We start from the raw sequence: 26,406 nt of genomic DNA, 5'->3' as shown, positions 1-26,406 counted from the left end.
ACATGTTGCACTACTCGTCACTAGTGATGCCACCTCCCTCTACACCATCGTACCTAATGTCCATGGCCATGTTGCTATTGAACACTAATTTCCCCAAAGCCCAACTGACCCCAAACCTACATCATCATTCCTGGTCACCATCACCAACTATATCTGCACCCACAATTCCTTCTCTTTTGAAGGCATTACCTACAAACAAATCTATGGTATAGCAATGGGCACCCGCATTGCTCTATCCCACATCAACCCTTTCAAGGGCCATCTGGAGGAATCCTTTGTAACCATCCAGAATCCCAAACCTCTCACATGGTTCAGATTCATTGATGACATATTCATGATCTGGACTGGGGATGAAGACACACCATCCACATTCCTCCTAAACCTCAACACCTCCTCCCCCCATCCACTTCACTTGGTACTCCTTGACCCAACAAGCTACCTTCCTTGATGTTGACTTCCACTTCAAGGACAGCTACATCAGACCTCCATCGATACCAGACCTACCAGTCAACAGCAATACCTCCACTTCGACATCTACCACCCATTCCGTACCAAGAAGTCCCTTCAGCTTAACCACCCGCAGCCATTACATCTGTAGTGACCAGCAGCCCCTCTCTGAAAATAATGAGGGTCTCACTGAGGCCTTCACATACCAAAATTATCTGACTAACAGATCTCCCTTGCTTTGTCTCTCCAATCACCTACCACCTCCCGCATACCAACTGTTGCCCCAAAAAGAAGCACTTCCCGAATGACACAGTCCAACCTAGAACTAGAGCAAATTAATCAAATTCTCTGCCAGCGTTTCGACTGCCTCTCGTTGTGCCCTGAGATGAAGAATATCCGATGCACTATCCTTAATACCCCTCCCATAGTGGTATTCTGTGCCCTACCGAACTTACACAATATCTATGTCTGTCCCTATTCCAGACCTGCTCCCAAACCCTTGTCTCATGACTCATATCCCTGCAATAGACCTATAGAAAGACCTGTCCCATATATCTCCCCACCACCACCTAATCCAGTCCAGTGACAGGCATCTCCTATTCCAGGGCCACCTGTGAAAACAGTCATGTGATCTACAAATTACGCTGCAACCACTGTGCTGCTTTCTACGTGGCAATCACAACCAACAAGATGTTCGTCCATGTGAAGGGTCACCAACACACTGTGGCCAAAGACACCTGGATCACCTAGCTGCTGAAAATGCTACCCAAAACAACATGTGTCACTTCAATGACTGCTTCACAGCCTGCACCATCTAGATTCTTCCTACCAATATCAACTTTTCTGGACTGTGCAGGTGGGAACTCTCCATGCAATATGAGTTACATTCCCGTAATCCCATTGTCTCATCATTTGTTAGTTAGGAGGAGGCCTGGTGGCTGAAAGTCACACCCCCCCCCCCCCCCAATCTGAAACTCAACCTCTTCTTTGCGTAGTGAGTAGCAATCTATCCTTTCTATAATACTGTCATTATGCAGCCTGGATTTTCAGTTACTTCCAAATAAATAAGTAGACATGAATAATAAATATGTAGAAAGCTAACATCATTTGCTTTATTTAAAAAGCTTTCAGAGTTTGCACATAAAAGATTTGGACGCATCATTAGCGCATCCTTCTATAATGTTAACATTATAAGTAAAATAAGAGAAAGGTAACCACCCACCAATAGCAGATCAACACTTGGCACACAGAAACACATAACAGAAAACTGCAACCACACTAGCTTTTGAGCACTAGCTATTTTTCTTATCAAGGGTACAGACACACACACACACACACACACACACACACACACACACACACACACACACACACAATGACACTCATAGCTAAAAGTACACTCCACCATGGCTATACGACTGCGCATTAGTGCGTCGGTGTGGGCGTGTGAGTGAATGTATATACTTTTGCTGGAAAAAAAATTAGTGCTTGAAATTAGTGTGAATGCTGTTTTCTATTAAATCTTTCTGTTCTCCATGCATTTATCTGCTATAGGTGAGTAGTTGCCTCTCCTTTATTTTATGTACTGCTACATCCAGGAATTTTCCATTATTGTTTAACATTATATGTGTTTAATGAAAACATGTGTGGTAACAAAATACCACAGCAAGTACAGACCAGCTTTCATGTAAATTAAATGATTAAAAATTTCAAAGACTGGCATTCAACACTGAATCATATGTTGAAAAGTATTATGCGGATTACAACAAAATGCATGCATTCATAAATATGTACTGCAGTGCCTGTATTGTTCAGAAGTATGATGCGGTGTTCCTTCAGACACGTGTGGATGTATGAAGAATCAGACAATACAGCGACTACAGCTGTTATGAAATATGTGAAATGTATTCACAGTTGCAAATATGGACAACCATCAGCTGTATAATGAAATGACAACATGGAAAATTTGTGCTGGGCTGGAATTCAAACTGCGATTTCCCGCTTATCGCAAGCAGTCACCTAATCATTTTGCTATCCGAGCACAACCAGGCCACACCCAAACTTTCACATGTCATCAATCACATGTATACAACCTTCATATGTTCATCCATTATGTATATTCTTGTACAAGTGAGACATTTTGATTGAAAGTTGCTTGCCAGATGTTATTTTTTTAATAGAAAGTTGCATGTTCAGTGTCTGTGGATAAATGTCTCCCCTGTACAGGAATATACATAATGGATGTACAAGTGCAAGTTGTAAGCACATGGTTGATAACATAAGGAAGTTTGGGTCTAGCAGTGAGTCCTGCTCGGAAAGCATAGTGCTAAACCGACCGCTCACCATAAGCGGGAAATCCAGGTACAAGTCCTAGTCCGGTACAAATTTTCATTGTCATCATTCCACCACACAGCTGATTGCTGTCAATATTCACAACTGTGAATACGTTTCTTGTATTCACAAATATGTTCTTGTAATGAAAATTAATAACAATAATGGAAGATGTAACACACACATCTAAAATCCATATTGTCCTCAGTAGTAAATAACTTAATAATGTGTAAAAAAAAAACTTACCACAAAGTCACAGTACAGGATAGTACCACCCTTCCTCACTACTTCCAAGTTAACACAAGAGGATGGGCCACAGCTTTCAGTTTCAACTGGCCTGAGAGGAGACACACATGCACAAACACAATTATTTCACCATTTGTACTCAACAAGTCCATGCATAAACAAAAAAAGAAGGTTTCAGGCTCTTACTGTAGTACTAAGCACTGCAATATTCTAAACATTATAAAGAAAATGTATTCAGTGTTTCAATATTAAAATTCCTTTTTGGAAAACGTGTAAAGAAAACATATGAAAGTGCTTGTAAGATGGAAGCGATTCTGTACACAACTGCAGCTATGATGTTGATATTCACAAGGCTAAGTAGAGTAATTTTCTATATAAAATTGCTTCTAAATTAGCAGCAAAATATTTTATTTAGCTTGCGCTGGTTGTATTTCTTCATACAAGCTTGTTTCGGCTAGTACGCCATTGTGAAGTGTACCTGTTCATATTAGAATTAACTTAATACTGAAATTACTGAAAAGTATTATTAGATACGTGAGCTGTGTGTCCAAGGAAATCGTGTCGCCAATTGTTTAAAAATCTGAAATTATGAACAGCACCCTCCATATATATATCTATGATATTATCACTTTTTGCTCACCAGTTTATAATTATGCAAGGAGAACTGCTTTTATCACATTTATAACACAAGAAATAAAGAAAATCTATGCTCCATGCTCACTGTTTAAACTTATATGCTGTTCAGACTCCCCAGTATATTGATATGAAAATTTACAACAAATAAAAAGCCAAGATTCACTGAAAAGAAAGCTACATGATACTCTGCTAAGCGATGCTGCTACTCAGTTGACGCTTTCAGGGATGAAGAACTGAATATTTGAGCAGGATGTAGTTTATAAATCGTCTTGTTATGAGAATATATACAGGTATCTTTTCACAAAAAAGTTGCATTAATGTTTAAATATAACTCCATCTTATTAACAATAGCTTTATATCAGAGAAATTTTATTAACCATATTTTGACATATCTCCTGTACTCTAATCAAACAACTAGCATATGTATGTTACAAGACAAATAAATCATGGTTCACAACAATTCATAAAATTCAATATGGTTCATATAGAGTTGTTTTACAATTTTACTTACATCTAGGTGGAGTGATGTTCATAGTGCATCTTGGAACACATTTGTTTCTTGAAAAATTGCATGAATCACATAATTTCATCAGTATGAAATATACTATTTTTGGCCAATAAAATGACAGTTCTCGCTCCCATCATGCTTCGTGTTTACAGAGTGAAATGTATCTCTTAAGGTCATACATGGTGGTTGTGTGTAATAATAATAGAATTTTGTTTCTAACTGTAGTTAAAGGCTGTCTATGGTTTTGCATATCATGGGGTTTTTATTCATTTTCTTTTTCTAAAATTTCATTTAAGTCTTCTACAGAATTTTTATGTTTCAAATTAGTTTATTTATTGAGAATATCATTGGGATATTTATCTGTATGAGTGTAAATTTCTAGTTCTTCCAAAATGTTCATGGTGGGACTTTAGGTATTGTATGTAGAATTTTTAAACCATTTTCAATGTGCTCTGCTGTGTGGTTTTGGTTCTACAGGTGTAAGCAGAAGTTTTACTGGTTGCTTTCACAGTTCCTCATACATTCTTTCAACTGAATTGTACAGGTTTACAGAACAGTATCATGAGAACTTTCCAAAAACAAAAGTTATCAATGGGTCGATCTCACCACCATCTTGAACATTTTCTAACTTTTGGCTGTGTCAGGTGAGGACACAAGTCTCTGCACCACCTCTCCATTTTGTCATCCTCCATGACGTTCCAGTTCTTCCCTCCTATCTTTTCACTTTCTTGTAATCAGTTCAGCCATCTGTACCTTAGTTTTCCTTTTATCTTTTTTCTCAAAACATCATGTCCATCATCATCTCTGGTATCCTCTATCCTTCCATTCTTCTCATGAGACCACACAATTCAAATCTTGATGTTCATATTTCATCCTGAAAAGACCACAAACCATGCTCCAAGTGGGAATACTTGGTTATCTCTTGAGTGCAATAGGACGTGTTCCCACCCCAGTTCTGCAATCAGTTACAAACAGATTGAGAGTATTACCATAAGAAACAGAACAGCTCTTCTTAAGTGAGTTCAGATGGTTTTATCAGAATCTCACAATTGGCATTCCCTATCAGACTGAAATTCATACACAAATCTGACCCTTTTAACTGGACACATGGTGATTTCAATCTTGTTACGTTAAAAAAAAGAAAATATTTATCTTCTGTTGTGAAACATACTCTGTATTTTTTTCAATTCTTAAACTGCTTTCTTTCATGTTGACATTCAACTTCAGACTTTTGTGCACATTGTGCTCACCAACAATCAGCAGTAGCTCCATTTCAACAATTGCTTATGTGGTATCACCACTGCAACATTTTGCATTGAAGAAAACACTTATCACAAATAGGGGGGGGGGGGGGGAGGGGGGGTGTTTGAGTACTCATATGATCTACCAATTGACCAATGGTCTGGCCTTGGCAGCTAGAGACTGCTGTCATGTGTGTGCACGCGTGCGCGCTGTGTGTGTGTGCATGTGTGTGTGTGTGTGTGTGTGTGTGTGTGTGTGTGAACGGGCATGCGCTGTCTAATTCTGATGAAGACCTGTTTGAGCAAAAGCAGCTGCGGGTCAGCATCTCCACTACATGGTGATTAGCAACTATCTTTTTCATAGCATTGTCAATGGATGAATAAGTTTTGTCCAGCATTTTATACTTACACAAATGACATCAACATATCAGTCAGAATAAATGATTACAGAAGCCCACAATCGCTGTGTTGCTGCACAGCACACTGCAGAACACAACAGTAAGAGAAATGGTTGCTTGTTCTCTGGTGTTCTACCTGACCTCCAAGATTTTGGGCTGCCCAATGAAATCGAATATGTTTCATCACAAGCAGAGGATGCCACTATAGGTGGAATATTGTTAGCAAGTGAGGCTGATTTTCAACAGAGGCAATTAATGGTGCACAACAATGGACAAGGCCTTACAGCATGCATGCAGTTACTTTTTTCTAACTTGTGGATATAATACTTTTTACAAAAACTATATAACAGATCTGGTCTTCTACCCACACATTCTCTGACAGTGTTATTTCCTGCTTTGTCAAGCTAGCAGTACTGTAAACTATAATGGTAACGCCAAATAACACATTTTTCAGTTACAGAGAATGAGCTACACACCAGCCTCACTACTTGCATGTGGGTTCTTGTTCATGAATCAAGATTTGTCTCTTGCTTAATAAATCATGTTCAGATCCAGATTTTGGTAATTGCTAGCACAAATGTGATGTGAGCATATTTTAATAGTATGTCACACTCAATTACTGTGAAATTATACAGTATCAGCAGATGCAGCACAAGCAGCAACACCAGGCACTCCAGCTCCCCCAATAATCATAACAACAATGTGTACATAGTAGGAGATCGCAGCAGTTCATCCAACACTTTTTGTCACAATCAAACTAATACCAGACAAACCTGGGACTCTTGTCACTATTTCGCTTTCATGCTTTGCTCTTTATTCGTCGACAGCAGACAGTGACTCACAACAGACTGACGTTAAACTGATCTGTTGCATGCTGCGGGGCAGACACACAGCATCACGAGAGTTTTTAAATACAGGTTAGCAGTTTATAATGTCACTGTCCTTGTCATCTCATTGTGGAAGACTTGTGCATGTTTTGAAAACCAGAAGCCAGACACACCAGTGTGCTTAAAAATCCACACCATGCCTCTATACACACGGTCATAGTAATTGCTTGTGGCTGCCATGACTTGAATTTCTCAAATAAAATTTTATGTCTCCCAGGTTGCAATACAAGAGGTTACATTCTAAAACTTTCCTTCCTTGAGGGTGCACCTATTGAGCCACCACCATTAATACACATATATAAGGTTATATAAACTACAGTTACATACTACATTGTCTTCCTAACGTCTTTAAGAAATATCTGCAGGAACTTACAGTTATTCATTTTAATCGCAAATACTGATTAAATAAGAGAAGAGACTAACCCTTCATCCATCAGTAAAGGAACTGGCTTTGTACGAAGAATGCTGGCCCAGAAACTGCGATCACAGTAACCAAGAAGAATTAAAAGGTAGCACCACAAGAACGTTAATAGCGGACAGCGAGCAGCGAGTTCCAAAAATATCTTATTCATGTTCCCGACCAGGCTGTCAGTTGGACTCACTTGCACCATCTCCATGGCTGCTGTGGCAACCTTACAGTAGCTACCTAGAAAACAAACATTTTTCACACAGTACATGGACCAAGTGAACATCTCACATGACACTGTAATTAATAGGAACTATTTTCATTTTATCTTTCAAATCAAAACCTACCTGATTCAAACATGTATATACAGTACAATAGGAAGTGAGCAAACTGCTCCTGTAGGTAATCCCAGGCAGGGTCAGCTGCTGGACTGAAGGCTTCTTTATGAATCCGTTTGCCAACCACACTAATAACTCTGAGTACGAACCTACACAAAAAGATTGAGAAATAATACAAGCACAGGATTTCACTAAAAAAATCGTCTTAGGAGGCAGTTGAGTTACATTCTTTGGTGAAGAAGAGGGCACGCAAGACAAATCAACACTTAGCTGATTATTCAACAACATTTTATCAATCATCAAAAAATTTAGTCAGGTCAGACAGTTAGACAATAATGTCCCTTACTATCTGTTATATGTACTTGAACTGCACTCACATACATAATGAGATCATACTCTGCAACAGCATTTACAGTGACTGGGCTTACAGCAATATGAAGCAACTGATGTAGAACCATGAAACTTGCAATTCAGGGTTCCAGCATTGTCATTAAGGTAAATTATCGAGAGGTAACAGAAAACAGAAAGCATGTCTCTTCAAGAAGCATTCATGAATTCCATTTGCATGCTAAGATAAACAAAGCAAATCAACTATAACTAGCCGCTAAACAAAATGTTAACAAATAAGCATTACATGACAACATCTGGTGGCTAACAAGGTAAATCTCCCTAAACAACATTCAAGGTGTGTTCACAATATATTGTAAATAATAATCATACTTTATTTCCCTTAAAATGCAAAACAAAAATAAGCTCATGATGGTAATTTGCTTTCCAAATACTGATAGCAATATACTAATGACCCCATTGGGACCTCCCAAGTCAAAGCTGCTCAGCTTGATACTATGAACCGGAATGGGGTATGTTTGAAATTTGAATGTTAAGTGGGAACTGGAAAATCTGGAGAGAAAGGGAGACAGACAGGATGTTGGCAGACATGGTAAGAATGAGAGAACTGAAATGGTCAGAGAATGAAGATTTATGGTAAGTCAAGGTGGAGATCTGGGTGGGTGCCTATTAACAATGCAACCAATTCTTATCAGAGTTGAATTCATGTCCGTAGTATCCATCACTGCATGACAAAATACAAAACATGAGGAAATTCAATTACTGATAAAATATGTCACAGTCCTGGAAAGATGAAATGTTATACAGAGACAAATTACAGAAGAATATGGATTCACTGGAAGAAACAAGGTAAGAGAAAGGCTTCTGGTTTCAACATCAGCTTTTGACAGACTGCAACAACCAGCTCTTCCTAAATCACCACAGAGTAAGATATACTCAGTAAAGGGTGGGAGAATATATCAACTGGGGTGCCTCACAGTCAGACAGAACATTTAGGCTCTAAATACTAGCCTGACAATGATTCTGAGATGCACATATGAGATCAGATGATAAACTGGTAGAGGGCGCAGAGCAAGAGGCTCTCTGAAGCCTGATGAGATTCACAACTTTGTGCACTCTGGAAATGTTGGCTAATTTTTCGATAACCAACAAATAACTTAGAAGATAGAAAGTAAATAAACTGAGTAAACTAAAACTTCCTGTATAATAAAACTAAGTACCAGACTGGGATTAGGACCTGGGGCCTCTGCCTTTCAAGACAAACTGTTCTACTGAGCTATCCAAGCATGACTCATAATCTGCCTCACAGATTCACTTCGGCCAGTACCTATTCTCCTGAATGAGATTTTCACTCTGCAGTGGAGTGTGGGCTGATATGAAACCTCCTGGCAAGCACGTGCTTGGGTAGCTCAGTTGGTAGAGCACTTGTCCGCGAAAGGCAAGGTCCCGAGTTTGAGCCTCGGTCCGGCACACAGTTTTAATCTGCCAGGAAGTTTCACCTATTCTCCTACCTTCCAAACTTCAAAGTTCTCCCAAATATCTTGCGGGGCTACCACTTCAGAAAGAAAGGATACTGCGATGAAATGCATCAGCCATGGCCAAGTGAAATGCTTCCTACATTTCCAAAATGAACTTCCCCTTTAAAGCAGAGAGTGTGCTGATTTGAAACTTCCTGGCACATTAAATCCATAACAATTAAAGTTCAGAGAACACAAATAAAATCTTTAATGTGCACCAATGGCACTGTTATCTGACAAAGACAGTTAAGAACTTCAAAATTACTGAACAGAATGGATCATGTCTTGAAAATAAGTTATAAGATGAACCTCAACAAACATAAAACACAGGTAATAGACTGTAGTCAAATGAAGTCAGGTTCTGCTGGGAGAACTAGATTTTGAAATGAGATACTCAAAAGAGTAGATCAGTTTTGTTACATGGGCAGTAAAATAAGTGAATATGGCAGACGTGAAGAAAAAATAAAATGTAGGCTGCAACAGCTCGAAGAGCTTTCCTGAAAATGAGAACTACAAACTTAAACGTTAGGAAGCCTTTGTCAGAGGTATTTGTTTGGAGTTTAGCCTTATGTGGAATTGAAATGTGGGCAACAAACAGTGCAGAAAAAAAAGAGAATAAAAGGTTTCTAAATGTAGTGTTACAGAAGAACATTAAAGATTATATCTGGGTATATCAGATAATTAATGAAGAGGAACTGAACTGAATTGGGAAGTACAGAACATTATGACACAACCTGACTGAAAGAAGGGGTCAGTTGATAAAAAAGACATATTCTGAGAGATCAAGGAATAGGCAGCTCCATCAGGAAATGATATGTGGGGAATAAAAATTATCATGGGAGACTAAGTACTGACCCTCTAGTAAGCAGGTTCAGGTGGAGGTATATTGCAGTAATAGTGCAGATAGGAAGAAACCTACACAAAGTAGACTAATGGGCAGAGCTGCAGCAAGTCATTTTTCAAGCTGAGGACCGCGACAAGAACAACTAATATGGGTTCAAAAGAACAACAGTGACAACCAATGAAAAGAGAAGAATCAAGAATTTCTGTAGAAATGAAACTTCAAATCACAAATTTCACACAAAGAGTGCAAAATAATGATGTCACAAGATCTGAAAAGTGCTCAGTAAATATGAAGTTGAAAAGTTGCGAAAGAAAGCTCTGGCATATTGCATAAATTGTGGTAATAAACAGTGGAAAGTGCAGGACAGCATACCCAATAATATTGAAAAAATAGAACTGCAGAAAGGCAGAATGAAAAAGAATGCTAGAAATGTTTTCTGCCAGGCATTGCCCTTCATTACCAGTAGAAAACACACACATTCACACAAGCATTACACATACATGGTCAATATTGCCTCCAGGTGCTAAGGCCCCGCTGCAAACTGCGTCTGAGGTGTGCAGCAATCCGGGTAGTGGGGATATGGAATAGTAATGGGAAGGTGAGGGGTCATAGCAAGGTAAGGAGGGAGAATGATGCTAATGCTGCCTGCAGAAGTGTGCGGGGATGGGGTGGGGACATGTAGTGGGTGTGGGCGGTGGCAGGGAAAAGGGGGGGGGGGGGGGGAGACAGGAGCAGGTAGAAGTAGAGAAGAGAGAAGGGGAAATTACTATGCAACTGCTATGATGAGAGAAAAGGTGTGTTTATTACTCAAGTAGGAACAAGGAAGGGGAGGAGGAGGAGGAGGAGGACAGGGACTAATGATGGTTGAGGCCAGGGAAATCACAGGAATGAAGGATACATTCTGGGCAGAGTTCCCACCTGCACAGTTTAGAAAAACTGGTGTTAGTAGGAAGAATCTGGATGGCACAGGCCTGTGAATTATTCATTAAAGAGAACCACATTGAATTGGGCACATGTTCAGCAGCTGGGTGGTCCAGCTGTCTCTTGGCCACCGTTCATCACTGCTTATTCATTCGGACAAAATGCTTGCAGTAGTCATGTCCATGTTGAATACGGCCCAATAGCTGCAGCTAATTTTGAAGATCACTTCGCTGCTTTCACAGGTGGGGTGAGGGATACCTGTGGGGTGAGGGATACCTGTGACTGGGCTGGGGTAGGTGGTAATGGGAGGATGTATGGGACAGGTCTTGTGTCTTAGGCCTATTACAGGGTTATGAGCCATGTGGCAACGGGTTAGGAGCAGGTTTGGAGTAGGGATGCAAAACAATATTGCACAGGTTGAGTTCGAAGCAGAATACCACTGTGGGATGACTGGGTGTGACAGAAGGTAGGACACTGCTCATTTCAGTGCACAATGAGAGGTAGTCGACCCCTGATGGAGCAAGTGATCCAATTGCTCCAGTCCTGTATGGTATTGAGCGATGAGAGGAGTGTTGCTCTGTGGCTGGACAGTTGTTATGTTATAGGCGGTAGGTGTGTTCAAATGTGTGTGAAATCTTATGAGACTTAACTGCTAAGGTCATCAGTACCTAAGCTTACACACTACTTAACCTAAATCATCCTAAGGACAAACACACACACCCACGTCCGAATGCCCGAGGGAGGGCTCGAACCTCCGCCGTGACCAGCTGGCGGTAGGTGACTGGGGAGGCAAGGCATTGAAGATCTGTTTCCGGACAAGGTTGAGAGGGGAACTGCTGTCTGCGAAGGCCTCAGTGAGATCCCTGGTATATTTCGAGACGGACTGCTCGTCATTACAGATGCGATGACCACACGTGGCTAGACCGTATGTGTCTTCTTGATGTGAAATGGGTGAAAGTGGAGGTACTGCTGATGGTTAGTGGCCTTAAGATGGACAGAGTTATAAATGGAGGCATCAGAGAGACAGAGGTGATGTCCAGGAAGGTGGCTCGTTAGGTAGAGGAGAACTAACTAAGGTGAGTGGCGGAGAGGGTGTTGAGGTTCTGGAGGAAAATGGTACCCTCATGCTTAGTCTACGTCATGAACACATTGTCAATCGATCTGAACCAGGTGAGAGGTTTGGGGTTCTGGGTGGTTAGGTAGGATTCCTCCAGATGGCCGTTGAACAGGTTAGCATAAGATGGCGACTTGCAAACACCCGTTGCTGTATCACAGATTTGTGTGTATGTGATACCTTCAAATCAAAAGTAACTGTGAGTGAGGATATAGTTAGGCATGGTAACAGTGAAGGGAGTTGTACGTTTGGAGTCTGTCAGGCACTGAGAAAGATAGTATTCAACAGCAGGAACACCATGGATATTGGTGTTGTTTGTGTACAGTAAGGTGGCATCATCAGTGACTAGGGGGGTGCCAAGTGGTAAAGGAACAGGAAATGTGGAGATTTGGTGCAGGAAATGGTTGTCGTCTTTTATGCAGGAGGGTAAGTTACAGGCAATAGGCTGAAAGTGTTGGTCCACAACAGCAGATATTCTGTCTGTGGGTGAAGAGTAAATGGCTACATCAGGCATCGTAGGTGGTAGGGTTTGTTTACTTTATAAAGCATGTAGAAGGTATGAGTGCGGGAAGTGGCGGGGTGAGGAGACAGAGAGATTTATGGGTGAGGCTTGGGACGGAGCTAAGGATTTGAGGAGGAAATGGAGATTCTAGCTGACATCTGGAATGAAGTCTATGTGGCAGGGCTTGTACAGTGAAAAATATGACAGCTGGCAGATCCCTTCCACGAGGTAGTCCCTGCGGTTCAAAATCACAATGATGGAGCCTTTTTTGGTAAGCAGGATCATAAGAACGGGGTCAGATTTTAGGTGGTGGATTTTGGTTCTTTCTGTGGGTGTGAGGTTGGTTCCCATGTGGAGGGACTGCGGGAATCATGGTGAGGCAAGGTTCAAGGTTAGAATATTCTGGAAATTAACTTGGAGATTTGGGGGCAGTGGGTATGGCTTACAGTTGGAGGAATAAGTTAAATCATGTAAGGTTCAGTATGGTTGTGGATTGAGTTTGACTGATGGGGTTAGTGGTGAAAAAGTGTTTCCACTCTAGCGATCATGAGAAGGACTTCTATCTGCAATGCAAATGTTGCCAGACATACATGATATAAAAATAAGTAAGCTGGATTACTATGTTTACTTTCATTCCATACTGTCATATGAGAGTACATCATCAATAATAAAATTTGTCATTAAAATACATCTCTTTTTCAAACTAACAACTCAGTTCATGCAATCAACAACACAAATAGGAATAATCTTCACAAAGACTTATAATCACTTACTTCCATACCAGAAAGTTGTCCATTATTCAGGAACACTCATTTTCAGTAACTTGCCAGCAGCCATAAAAAAGTTTTACTAATAATAAAATTCAGTTTAACGGGAGCGCAAAGGGTTTATTAATGGCCAAATCCTCCTACACCGTTGATTTTAATAAACCCTTGATGTGTATATCTTACTAATAATATCATGTAACGTGAATATTGTAGGCCTTCAGGCTTTCCCAGCTTGGCATTGTCACCTCAGAAAAACAAGGTTTCTGTTGGTAATCCACATCATACTTTACGATAGTCTGATAACATAACTCGCAATCTTCAAGAATGACATCTTCATTATTTGGCAACATGGCAGGGAAATGCCCCTTGTTTTCCTGGAACATCTGAAGTCACTCCACCCTAACCCGAAATTCCCATTGGAAATGGTACAACTCCCACTCTTAGATGTTCTTATCCAGAGAAAGGCAGGTGGCAGTTTTGGTCACAGTATTCACTGAAAACCAACTGACACTGATCTGTACCTGCAAGTCAGTAGTGGCCACCATCCAGCACAAAAGAAAAGTAAAGTATCCTCAAAACTCTGGTTCACTAGGCAAGAAACTTTCAAATCTAGACAACTTCACAATGGAGAAAGAGCACCTACAGTCTGTGTTCTACAAAAACAGATATTCTTCCAGAGATATTCATAGGGCACTGAGCCCTGTTCTCTGTCAGAGGGGTCATTAGAAGTGCAAGAAGAAGCAAAGGAGGCCACTTTTTTGCCGTATGCCGGACCAATATCTGACGAAATCAGCAGAATTTTTCTCAAATATAATGTCAAGAACATTTTCTGAACACAAAACAAAATTAAGGTTCTATCAGGGAACGTGAACGATGATATGGGTCTACAGGCACTGGCAATTACCACATCCATGAGAATGTGGTATGTAATATATCGGCTAAACCACCAGAACCCGTAGTGTAAGGAGCACCAATGGCACAACAGACTCAAACAGGCTTCCAAGTCAGCTACAGCAGAACACCGTTTGGAACTAAATCATTCGATGAATTATGATGATGCCAAGATTCTGACACACACACACACACACACACACACACACACACACACACATATAAGTACTTGGAAAGTGTTATTGAAGAATCCATACAAGTAAAGATCACACAGAATCTTATCAACTGTGACACAGGATGTATGCTTTGCTCCACCTACCATCTGACACTCTACCTCCTAAAGACACAATGGAGGCAACAACAAACTCCGAGGGACATAACTTTGGAAATGGTGATAGAGCAAATAACCCAGCACTACCAACACAGGCTGCACAGACAGCGGTACTTTAGACAGCAGATCAAATACCTAAAGTCTGTCATTTCAAGAATGAATGGCATTTTGAACACCAGTGGCCAGAAAATAATCAGACAGCTGCCCCTATCAGGCATGTATCTCAGGCAGAGCACCTAATGTGGAAAGCTATGGTAATGGAACAGCATAGTCCACAGGAAAGCTTAAGTGACAGCAATCAGAAATTGAACGCACAGTACAACTTGGAAGTAGAACAGAACATCAGACAACAATATTATTAACTGTCAACAGCAAAAATGTATGTGCACAACGACCAGAACAGCTGTGGCTAGAAAATACTACAGCTGCTGCTAATGGCCAGCACATATGTCAGACAGAGCACCTGGTGGGGCACAGAGCAATGACAGTGTGCCTAGACCCACACAGCCATAAATACTGACCTGTTCCACACTGGATTCAGCTTCACGAAGCACACTGCGAGTCACACTTGCAAGTAAAGTGCGGATTACTGGCAGAGAACCCAATTTTTCCAGATGACAATGTGTAATTAGTACAAGCTGACTTCTGTGCAAACTCAGTGCAGTAATGTGATCACTATGAATAAGCACTGTAAAATGATTTTCTATTTAGTTATGCATGGCTGCAAAAGCCCAAAAATTATCATATGCACGTAAGTGTATCGAACGTTTACTTGTTTTATGATATGATATTTATTACTTTGAAATAAAAATGTGCTTGGATTTTTTCCATGCACATTCACTTGGGACATATGGAAAATATATAAACATATTTGTTTTTCCTTGTAAATATTTAATGAGTATTCTCATTTTTCTGTCATGTTCTAAATCTTGGAGGATCTCCTCATTATGGATCCACTGGAACAAAAAGTACATCTAATGTAATCTAATATCAATGAACCCACAGTGATGGAATCTGAGAAAGGGGAAAAAGGTTATGCCTCCGGAAAGGACTGATACTTCTGTGGGACTGAGGTTTTGCCACTTCCATCTATGCAACATCCCCAATGCAAACAGCCTTGCCACTACTGAACACTATCTTTATCAACACCCAACTGACTGCAAACCTACAACCTCCTTCCTGGTCATCATCATGAACTATATCCCCACCACAATTACTTTTCAACTGAATGCACCACCTACAAATAAACCTGTGGTACAGCAACAGGTATATGCAAGTCACCATCCTATGCTAACCTGTTCAAGGGCCATCTGGAGGAATCCTACGTAACCACCCAGAACCCAAACCTCTCATTTGGTTCAGATTGACTGATGACATGGTCATGATCTAGACTAAGCGTTAGGGCACCATTTTCCTCCTGAACCTCAACACCCTCTCCCCCATTCACTTCAGTTGGTTCTCCTCTACCTAAGAAGCCACCTTCCTGGACATAACGTATCTGAAGCCTCTGAGCATACATCTGTCTATATTATGGCCACTAACCACTGGCAGTACTTCCACTTTCACCAATGTCACCCATTTCATACCAAGAAGTCCCACATGGCCTAGGCACCCATTGTCATCACATCTGTAGCGATGAGCGGTTCCTCTCAAAATATACCAGGGATCTCGCTGAGGCTTTCACAGACTGAAATTACCCTCTCAATCTTGTCCAGAAACAGATCTTCCATGCCTTGGCTCCCCAATCACCTACCACCTATGACATAACCATTGTTCTGCCACAAAGCAGCACTCTTCTCATGACGTAGTACCAACCAGGACTGGAGCAACTGAATCACATGCTCCACCAGAGGTCAACTACCTTTCTTTGCGCACTGAAATGAACAATGTCCTACCTTCTGTCCCCCCCCCCCCCCCCCCCCCACACACCCCCCTCCCCACCCAATTATCCCTCCCACAGTGGTATTCTGCTTCCCACTCAACCTATGCAATATTGTTTTCATCCCCTATTCCACCTCTGCCCCTAACACGTTGCCACATGCCCCATAACCCTGTAATAGGCTTAGACACAAGACATATCCCATACGTCCTCCCATCCCATACGTCCTCCCATTACCACTACTCCAGTCCAGTCACAGGTATCCCCTACCCCACCAGAGGCAGGACCACCTGTGAAAGCAGCCAGGTGATCTTCAATCTTTGCCACAACCACTGGGCTGCAATCAACATCCACATGACTGCTGACAAGCAGTTTGTGCTGGACCACCCAGTTGCTGAACATGTGCCCAAAACAATGTAGTTCTTTCTAATGACGAAGTCACAGCCTGTGCCATCTGGATTCTTCCCACCAGCACTAGTTATTCTAAACTGTGCAGGTGGGAACTCTGCCGGGAATGTATCCTTCATTCCTGTGATTCCCGTGGACTCAACCATCATTAGCCCCCATTTTCCACCTGCATATCCCCTTCCCTGCTCCTAGTCCAGTAACTCACACCTTCTCTCCCATCAGAGCAATTGCACAGTAATTTCCCCTTCTCTACTTCTACCTTCTCCTGTATCCCCCCTCCCACCCACACTGTCTCCCGACGCTGCACCTAGCAACCCACTACATCTCCCCACCACGTCCACGCACACTTCCGCAGGCAGCACTAGCATCATACTCCCTCCTTACCCTGCTATGATCCCTCACCTCCCCATGACTATTCCAGATCCCCACTATCCGGATTGCTGCACACCTCAGATGCAGTTTGCAGATGGGCCTTAGCATCTGGAGGAAAGACTGGCCATGTGTGCGTAATGCTTATGCGAATGTGTGTGTTTTCTACTTGTGATAAATGCCTTTATGCTAAAGATGAAATATTTGAAGAGTTCTTTTTCATTCAGCCTGTCAGTGATTCAACACCTCATCTGTGTGCTGAGTAGCCACCTATCATTTCCATATTTTTGTTGTAAACTATGGTATTTCTACTTGTAAGAAACAGTCTTAAATACCTGGCAACAGCCTGGTCTGGACCCATCCCACAAGATGCAGTTGTAGCAGCAGCATTCAAGGGATCACAAGGCGATGACGGAGGGGGTGCCAGCTGCAGTTCCTCCAGCCGGGCCAGGACAGCATCTTCCTTACCGTGGGACAGCAGCAGCAACACCAGTGCCAACACCCCACCCAGCCACCGCTGCACTGCTACCAGGGAGCCGTTCTGGCAGACAGACACACTGACTCTATAAATTACAATTAAACATAAAATTTATACTGAACAAGAAATTGGGTAATGTTGTTTTTGAAGTGTAAGTGTCCAACTGAAAGTCATGCAAAATCCATTGTCATGAATAATAATTTTCATTTTTTACACAAACCATGTACATCATTTTCAGTTAGAAATGTTTCTGTCTCTTTCTAGTACAATCTCCCTTTTCTTGCACATGTTTTCCCCACAGTTCTTTAAGTCTTTAAAAATCATTTGCAGCAGAAGTTTATTCTCACTGCCTGAAAACACCAATGCATCACTTTTGGATGTCTTCCAGCATTTTGTTGTGTTAACCTCACCACAGTTCTTTCAGAAAATGGAAGAATAGTAGCCAGAGGGTGCCAAGTTAAGACTGAAGGTGGGATCTGGAAGACTTTCTCTCCCAAACATCCTAATTTTCTCTAGAGAGACACAAGCAGCCTGTCATCAGACAGCAAAATGATCTTCTTCCGATAGCGTTTATCATGTAGTGCAGGTTGGAGCTTCAAAAATGTCTCGATGTAGTGGACAGGATATCTGGTCTATCCACGTTCCAAATAAACAACCAGAATGCCATCCTCTGCATCTCAGATGGCAATGCCCATAGTTTTTCTCGCATATAGCACTGTCTTTGGTTTTTTTGTCAATTGCAAATCCAAGTGGTGCCCTGCTCTTAGTGACAGAAGCAGCTTTCATTATTTTGTTTAATAAGCTTGGAATCCAACATGCACAAACTTTCCAATGAGCCAAGTTTTGAATCATTTCCTGCACTATGTCATATTCGAGTTTTGTTGCAATTTCACTGAAACTGATACATATAGCTTCTCTAAAAATGTCATTAACTCTTCCCTTGTCATGTACCACGGAGATGGAATAAGGGTGATCATTATGAGGTTCATCTTGGATGGTAGTCTTCCTATATTTCACGTATTTCATCCATCCCCCAACACAGCTGGTGCCCATGCAAAAACCTCCACATACATGATGAATCTGACATGAATTTCAGAGCAAATTTTTGTCCTTTAATAAACAATTCAGTGACAGTATGCTGTCAAACAGAAAGTATATTATGTTGTATCAAAGGACTATTCAGTCAAGGAAAATAATAAATTATCAGACGGAAGTTTTGGTCAGTACTTACCTTCATAATCCTAAATGTAAGAACTGCTGATAAATGCATATAAAAGTAAAAGTTTCACATTGCCTGTCTTTCAGAACTAATAGTTACTTCCTCAGAAAATAGGCTGAGAAAGGTTGAAAAGGCAGGGAAGGTCACTCTGTCCCCAGGACGAGAGCGACCTATCCGAGTCTTTATGACTTTGATTCTTAGTCATCATTAGTAGATTACTCTCTCTCTCTCTCTCTCTCTCTCTCTCTCTCTCTCTCTCTCTCTCTCTCTCTCTCACACACACACACGCACACACACGCACACACACACACACACACGCACGCACACACACACACGCACACACACACACACACACGCGCACACACACACACACAAAATTCCCAGAGTACGGAAGTTAAAACATGGAGCCTGAAGGGTTGGAAATCTGGACAATACCAGTATACTTTGACCATTTGAATTACTTGACTTTTTAAATTTACCAAAGCACTTCATACTTCCAAGAACTGTGTCAAGTGAAGTTCCTTGTTCCTTCTTCAGGAATAGACAAATGTTAATAGTTTTCCATTAGTTTTTATTTTCTACATAAATGCACGGTGTTGACTACTGAATTTAAATCATTTGTCATATTCTACTAAACACTTCACTAGTTAGTTACAAGTTCCACGAATCATTTTGCATGATAGAAATTTTCTCAGTTTGTTATCAAATTCTACTTTCTGTCTATCAGATAAAATATTACTGGGTAAATTATCAAAAATTTTTTGTTGCAGCGCTGTGTATCCCTTTTTGCACTAAAAACAACATTAATGTGGAGTAATGAACATCATTTTTCCTTTTGGTATTGTAATTATGTAGCCTATTGTTCCTTTTGAACTGTAAAGAATCATTTTCAACAAACTTCATCCCTATTGTTCCTTTTGAACTGTAGTGGATTATTTACAACAAACTTCATGAGGGATTAAATATACTGTGAAGCAGTTATCAGAATGCACAACTCCTTACACAGATGTCTACAAGATGATTGTGGGTGAGCACCACATATTATTCTTACAGAATGTTTTTATGCAATGAAGACTTTCTCTCTTAAAGATGAATTACCTCAGAACATCATTTCGTCTGACATTATCGAATGTAAATATGCAAAATACATCAACTTATTGATTTGTCTCTCCCCAAGTTTCGCAATGATTCTACATGCAAATGCGCTTGAATTAAGTTGTTTTAGGGCTTCAAAACATGTTTTTCCCTATTTAAATTCTCATCAATATGGACCCCTAAGAATTTTGAACTTCATACCCTATTTATTGTTTCCTCGCCACATGTCACACGTGTCATTGGTGTAATACCTCTAGAGGCACAGAACTGAGTATGTTGCGTCTTTTTAAAATTGAGGGCAAGAACATTCGCAGAAAAATCAGTCAACGATACTTTTAAGAACTTTGCCATTTCTTCTGTTCCTGTACATATGCTTGGCTTGATTGCACTACTAGTGTTATCTGCAAAAAGAACTAATTCTGCTTGTTGTATACTAGACAGAAGATCATTTACATGTGTGAGGAACAACGTGGACCTAAGACTGAATATTGAGGAACCCCATACATGATTTCTCCCCAGTCAGAATTATGTCCCTGGACTATATTGTTTGAATTACTAAGTACGGCTTTCTGCATACTTTTAGCTACATATGACATTATCCATTGTTTGGCTATACCATAAACCCCACAAAATGTCAATTTATCTGGGAGAATATTGTGATTCATGTCAATTTATCTAGGAGAATATTGTGATTCATACAATGAAAGTCCTTATAGAGGTCACAGAAAATATCAACCTGCATTATTTTATTATTTTATTATTTAATGCTTGTAAAACCTGGTAAGTGCACATGTAAATGGCATTCTCAGAAGAGCAACCATTCTGAAATCCAAACTGTGATTTTCTGAGGAGAGTATTGTGATTAGGATAAGATACTATTCTAGAATACATCATCATATCAAATATTTTGGACAATGATGTCAGCAGTGAAACAGGTCTGCAGTTATTGACAGCTCTCTTACCATCTTTCTTACAGAGGGGTTTAACAATGGCATATTTCTGTCTCTCTGCAAAAATGCCCTGAGTTAGTGATGCATTACAAATTTCAGATAGGACCGGGCTTATTACATAGGAACAAATTTTTATACTCTATTGGAAACAACGTCAAAATCAGGTGAGCTTTTATTTTTGACAAATGTATAATTTCCTTAATTTCAGAAAGAGAAGTTGGTGATACATTCATATGAATGGATTTTATGAAAGTTGCATTTACAACACAGCTGTGATTTGGCTCTTAAACTGTTTGTCCCTATGCTTTCTACAACATTTAAGAAACGATTATTAATTGTATTTGCTACCTGTGACTCAACATTTATAACCCTTCCATTCAGTTCAATAGTGATCATGTCTTGTTCTGTAGCTGGCTGTTCTGTGTCTTGTTTCACCACATTCCATATAGTCTAGGTCTGTTGTTGGAAGTACTGATATCTGACATTGTGTGCATGTTCTTTGATTTTTTTAATAATCTTTCTTAGCAATTTCGAGTAGTTTTTGTAGTGTGCTACTACTGCAGGATCCCTACTCGTTCTTGCCAAAAGATACATGTCCCTTTTCCTTTTACAAGATACTTTCATCTCTCTAGTCATCCGTGGTTTTTTACATGGCTGTTTACTGTCCTTTCTGATTAGCTTATGTGGAATGCTATTTTCAAATGATGACATAAATTTATCATGGAGCAGATTAAATTTTATGTCGGCATTTGAGTCATTATAAATTACGTCCCATGTCGTCTCCTGTAAACTATTCTTAAAAACATTGGTACTGGAATCATTAATTATTCTAACTGATTTCCACTGAGGAGTAGCCATACTGTAATGTGCTACATTATTTATTCTAACTAACTGTGCATCATGAACAGAGAGAGCATTTGTTACTGAATATACAGTTATTTTCTTACTTTGAGGTTCATCAAAGAAAACATTATCAATTAGAGTCCTACAGCCTTTGCGAACCCATGCTGGAAAGTTAATTACTGAATAATATGTTTTACTGTACAGTGTTTCTCTTTGTCTTCAATTTTCATATCAGAAGTGTTATACTGGTATGAAAATTTTTATAGCAATTTGAGAATACAGAGGCCTCTGTAAAATGATCTAAAGTTATCTTCTGACTCTTTGTTTTTTTAAGTACTTTTCCTTTGAACCCATGAGATCTTGCATCCTCTAGTTGTGTGTTTTTATACATCACACTTGTCTTTCCACTTCAAACAAAGAACGTTTCTTATGTGATGAATTGGGTTTTCTCCTTTCATTTGCTTACTAGGTCTGTTCTGTTATTCATCACTGTTCCAAATTCCAATGTATTTCTTCAACACACTTCTTAAGGGAATGTCCACTTCTCAAGTAAGAGATACACAGCCTCAACATATAAGATTTGACAGAACTGATTTTCTTGCCAGTATACATTTCAGTACTGCACATTAACCTGTTCAAGTAATACTAACAATGTTCAGTTTAATCTACTATATTTATGGTTTGTTTTTCATAGCCACACAAAATACCATTCTTCCTCAAAAAGGACAGATTATTTTATTTACAGATAGATTTCACGGAACACAAAAACACACTGCACACTTCTGCAAAAAAATCCTGAAAAGGTCTTATTTTATACAACAGGTCATGACCTGGTTCTTACTGAGGAGTGTACAAGGCAGTGTTGTTCACATACAGCATCATGAATATCGTAAAAACTCTCTCGACATCAGCTGACAAGCAGATGCTGATGCAAGCACAGGATGTTCAGACCAATAATCTCTCAGATTAAGTCTACTCACAGCAAACATATGGAAAATAATTGTAAATAACTTACATGCTTCATGTATTGCAGTTTACTCAACTTCTAGTACAACAAATTTGGTTTGATTTTGTTCTGGTAGCAAAGTTCAGGAGCGGTATCACTCGAGTATATACATGTCTCTAATTTTATATAAAAAAACAAAGATGAGGTGACTTACCGAACGAAAGCTCTGGCAGGTCGATAGACACACAAACAAACAAACACAAACATACACACAAAATTCAAGCTTTCGCAACAAACTGTTGCCTCATCAGGAAAGAGGGAAGGAGAGGGGAAGACGAAAGGAAGTGGGTTTTAAGGGAGAGGGTAAGGAGTCATTCCAATCCCGGGAGCGGAAAGACTCCTTACCCTCTCCCTTAAAACCCACTTCCTTTCGTCTTCCCCTCTCCTTCCCTCTTTCCTGATGAGGCAACAGTTTGTTGCGAAAGCTTGAATTTTGTGTGTATGTTTGTGTTTGTTTGTGTGTCTATCGACCTGCCAGCGCTTTCGTTCGGTAAGTCACCTCATCTTTGTTTTTTTATATATAATTTTTCCCACGTGGAATGTTTCCTTCTATTATATTCATGTTTCTAATTTTATTTTTAAGGTGTTTTGATTGGAAAAACTTCATGAAACAGCCCAGTTAATTCGTTGATAGCATCCTGAATTCCATTGGTTTCCTCAAATACAGGTAATTCATGTTGTGCATCAAAATCACATAACCCATTATGAAGGGCAGGCTGTTGAACTGAAAGACAAATCTGACTATTTGAACTTCTGTGCTACATTAACAATCAAAAATGGCTCTGAGCACTGAGGTCACCAGTCCCCCATTAACACTCAGTTCCTTCTTTTGTATCTGCAGCAATGTTTTCATCATAAAGCTTAAATGAATAAGCAGTCTTCTGACAATTTGTCGTTCGTCCAGTTCCAATTTGTTAAGGAGCTCTTCAATTCCAATGTTTGATAAGTGATGTCTAAAAGCCATATTACCTTAATTTCATTACTTATATGTTTCAACACAGTTATGAAAACAGGAGTAATGCAACAAAGTCTGCAAATAAAAACCACCAACAATATTCTTGCTATTAGCACAATTTACTTAACTCTGGCACAGTTCATCAGACACTGGCATGCGCACCAAAAAAATGCATCAAATAAAGAACTTCCATTATCACCCCTAGTGATGATTAGCACAATTAGGACATCAAACATTTAAAAATAAGTAAGTTCTAAATAAAGAATGTGTGACATACATTTTTGGGATTCATGGTTGGGACTTTGTGGGTGTATCTAGCATGACCGCCAACCCCAATATGTTAATGTTGTTGTTATAATATGCAAGACACATTATAAATAATAATATATTGCAGGCAGAAACATAAAAATGATTGGAGCAAACAGAACAATGAACAATGAACAATGAACTGCCACTGTATACTGAATTGAAACGGTGCAAAAATGAATAAACGAGTGATTGAATAGTACCGGGTTCGGGAACGGTGCAAAAAGCGAGCGCAGGAGGGGGTCGGCGGGGCGCAGCACACTGGGTGCGGCAGCTCCCAGGACGCGGTTGAGCGCCTGCTGTGCCTCACGGGACTCGAGCCGGATGCGGCCACTGGCGAGGAGCGGCAGTACCGCATCCACCACCTGGCGCGACCAGCGCCGCCAGCGCTCCTCACTCTCACGCTCGCTTAGCACCAAAGCCAGCAGCTCCAGCACCTGTAGTGCACACATGTGACCAACACCTGTGTAATTCCTTATTGTGTTCAACTGGCAAATGAGCAAAGTGCAAATGATTAAATCTGTCGTCAAAAATGTACATCGAGTTTATAACTTAGCTGGGAGCTCAAAACAGGCAAATAGTGGGAAATTTGTTGCTTCTTTCTATGAACATCATATCAGAGCCAGTACTTGTGCTTTTAGTGCCTACATACACACAGCTTACAGCAAATACTAAAGAAAGTGCAAGAGAAAATGGGAACATAGTCCTCTATGTTTATAAATGCCACAAGGTACACATCAGTATTAGACAAGGAGAGCAAATTACTGTGCACTCGTGATCAGGAGGGGGAAAAACACCTTGAACAACTAGAGATGTTTATACTCACAGGTCAAGGACATTAGCATTTCAATAACATCACTTCAGCATGCGTCCTGTTGCCTAGTAGGCACAGGGTCTGCCATGGGCACTGATGTTCTATGTGCGATGGCATTGACACATATATGGAGCAAATGGCATTCTGCGATACAGAAATTCACGCTGCATTCACTTTGTTCCAAAGTTCATCTTTGGTGGTTGGCATTGGGTCACAGCACTGCACTCATCGTTTCACCCTATCCCGTATATTTTCAATTGGTGACAAGTCTGGTGATGTGGTGGGCCGGGACAAAAGGCTAATATCCTGTGACACAAGAAAGGCATGTGCTCATGACGCAACAAGTGGTTGTGCATTTTCTTGCTGGAAAATGGCACCTGGAGTGGTGTGCAGAAAGGGTATGGCTACAGATCGCAGTATGTCATTCATACAGCTCACACTGGTCACAATGCCCTGGATACGAACCAACTGTGATTTGTGGTTGTACCCAAGAGCACCTCATACCATAAGGCCACTGTGATGCCGCCCCTCTGACTGTGGCGAACCAAAATGTGGCCACCATTTTCAAGCAAACAGAACATGAATTTGTCCAAAACCACTATCTGATGCCATCCCTGTCCCAAATGACATTGTTACATACACCACTGCCATCTAACATATTTCTGCACATCTGTCAAAGGTAGGTGGAAAAGTGGATGATGTGCATGTAGCCCATGCCGTAATTAACGGCAATAGACTGTCACCCCTGATAGTGTACGACGTTTTACACTGTTCCATTGTTACCCCACAGCTGAGGAAGATGTAGATCTGTCTTGCAATGCCATTTCAGATGAGGTGTTGATCTTCTCAGGGGGGTAGTCTGGATGGTGAGACCTGACCCATCTCGTCGGGTTCTACGGCCTTCTGTGAACCATTCTGCACACACTTGCTGCACTGCCGAAACACTTCATCCCATATGAGCTGCAATTTCCTGGATGGATGCATCATATTCTCTCACACCAATAAAGTGCCCTCTTTCAAACACACTGATTTGATGGTACAGTTCGTACATACGTCTGTGAGGTATCCTGCACATCTACTCAAGTCACACTGATCCACTATCTTTGGTTTATAGTGACAACAAGAGCTGCAGGCCAAATTCACTAGTACGCGGTGTTGCGGCACAATATCAATGTTGGCCTTGAGCCTGCAAGTCGAAATGGTTCAAATGCTAATCATTTATACAAAACATACTAATGCTTCCATCTAACTACCAGGACTATGATTCTGCAAAAAATTTGAAAAATCAATGTTACTTTAATAATTAATTTTTATTTTAGTTCAAGCCACACAGTATCTTATATGGAATCCATTCACACACATGGCAGCCAATCACTGTTTGCCTTTCACTCATTGCAACATAATAAATAGT

At 40.5% G+C, this 26,406-nt stretch overlaps 1 protein-coding gene across 1 annotated transcript in view; it reads right to left on the bottom strand.

The window, feature by feature from the left end:
* The window catches only part of LOC126473149 (huntingtin), a 516,516-nt gene that overhangs the window by 242,805 nt on the left and 247,305 nt on the right, over positions 1-26,406 (bottom strand). The window contains exons 26-30 of the mRNA XM_050100007.1: positions 24,385-24,618; positions 17,665-17,870; positions 7,448-7,587; positions 7,118-7,340; positions 3,025-3,115 (exon numbers count right to left, since the gene is read on the bottom strand). Of these exons, the coding sequence (XP_049955964.1) occupies positions 3,025-3,115; positions 7,118-7,340; positions 7,448-7,587; positions 17,665-17,870; positions 24,385-24,618 (894 nt within the window). The remainder of the gene's footprint in view (positions 1-3,024; positions 3,116-7,117; positions 7,341-7,447; positions 7,588-17,664; positions 17,871-24,384; positions 24,619-26,406) is intronic.

The sequence above is a fragment of the Schistocerca serialis genome, chromosome 4, assembly GCF_023864345.2.
Source record: "Schistocerca serialis cubense isolate TAMUIC-IGC-003099 chromosome 4, iqSchSeri2.2, whole genome shotgun sequence".
In the NCBI taxonomy this organism is placed as follows: Eukaryota; Metazoa; Arthropoda; class Insecta; order Orthoptera; family Acrididae; genus Schistocerca; species Schistocerca serialis.
The sequence above is the reverse complement of the archived record's forward strand: the minus strand, read 5'-3'. Positions and strand labels throughout refer to the sequence as shown.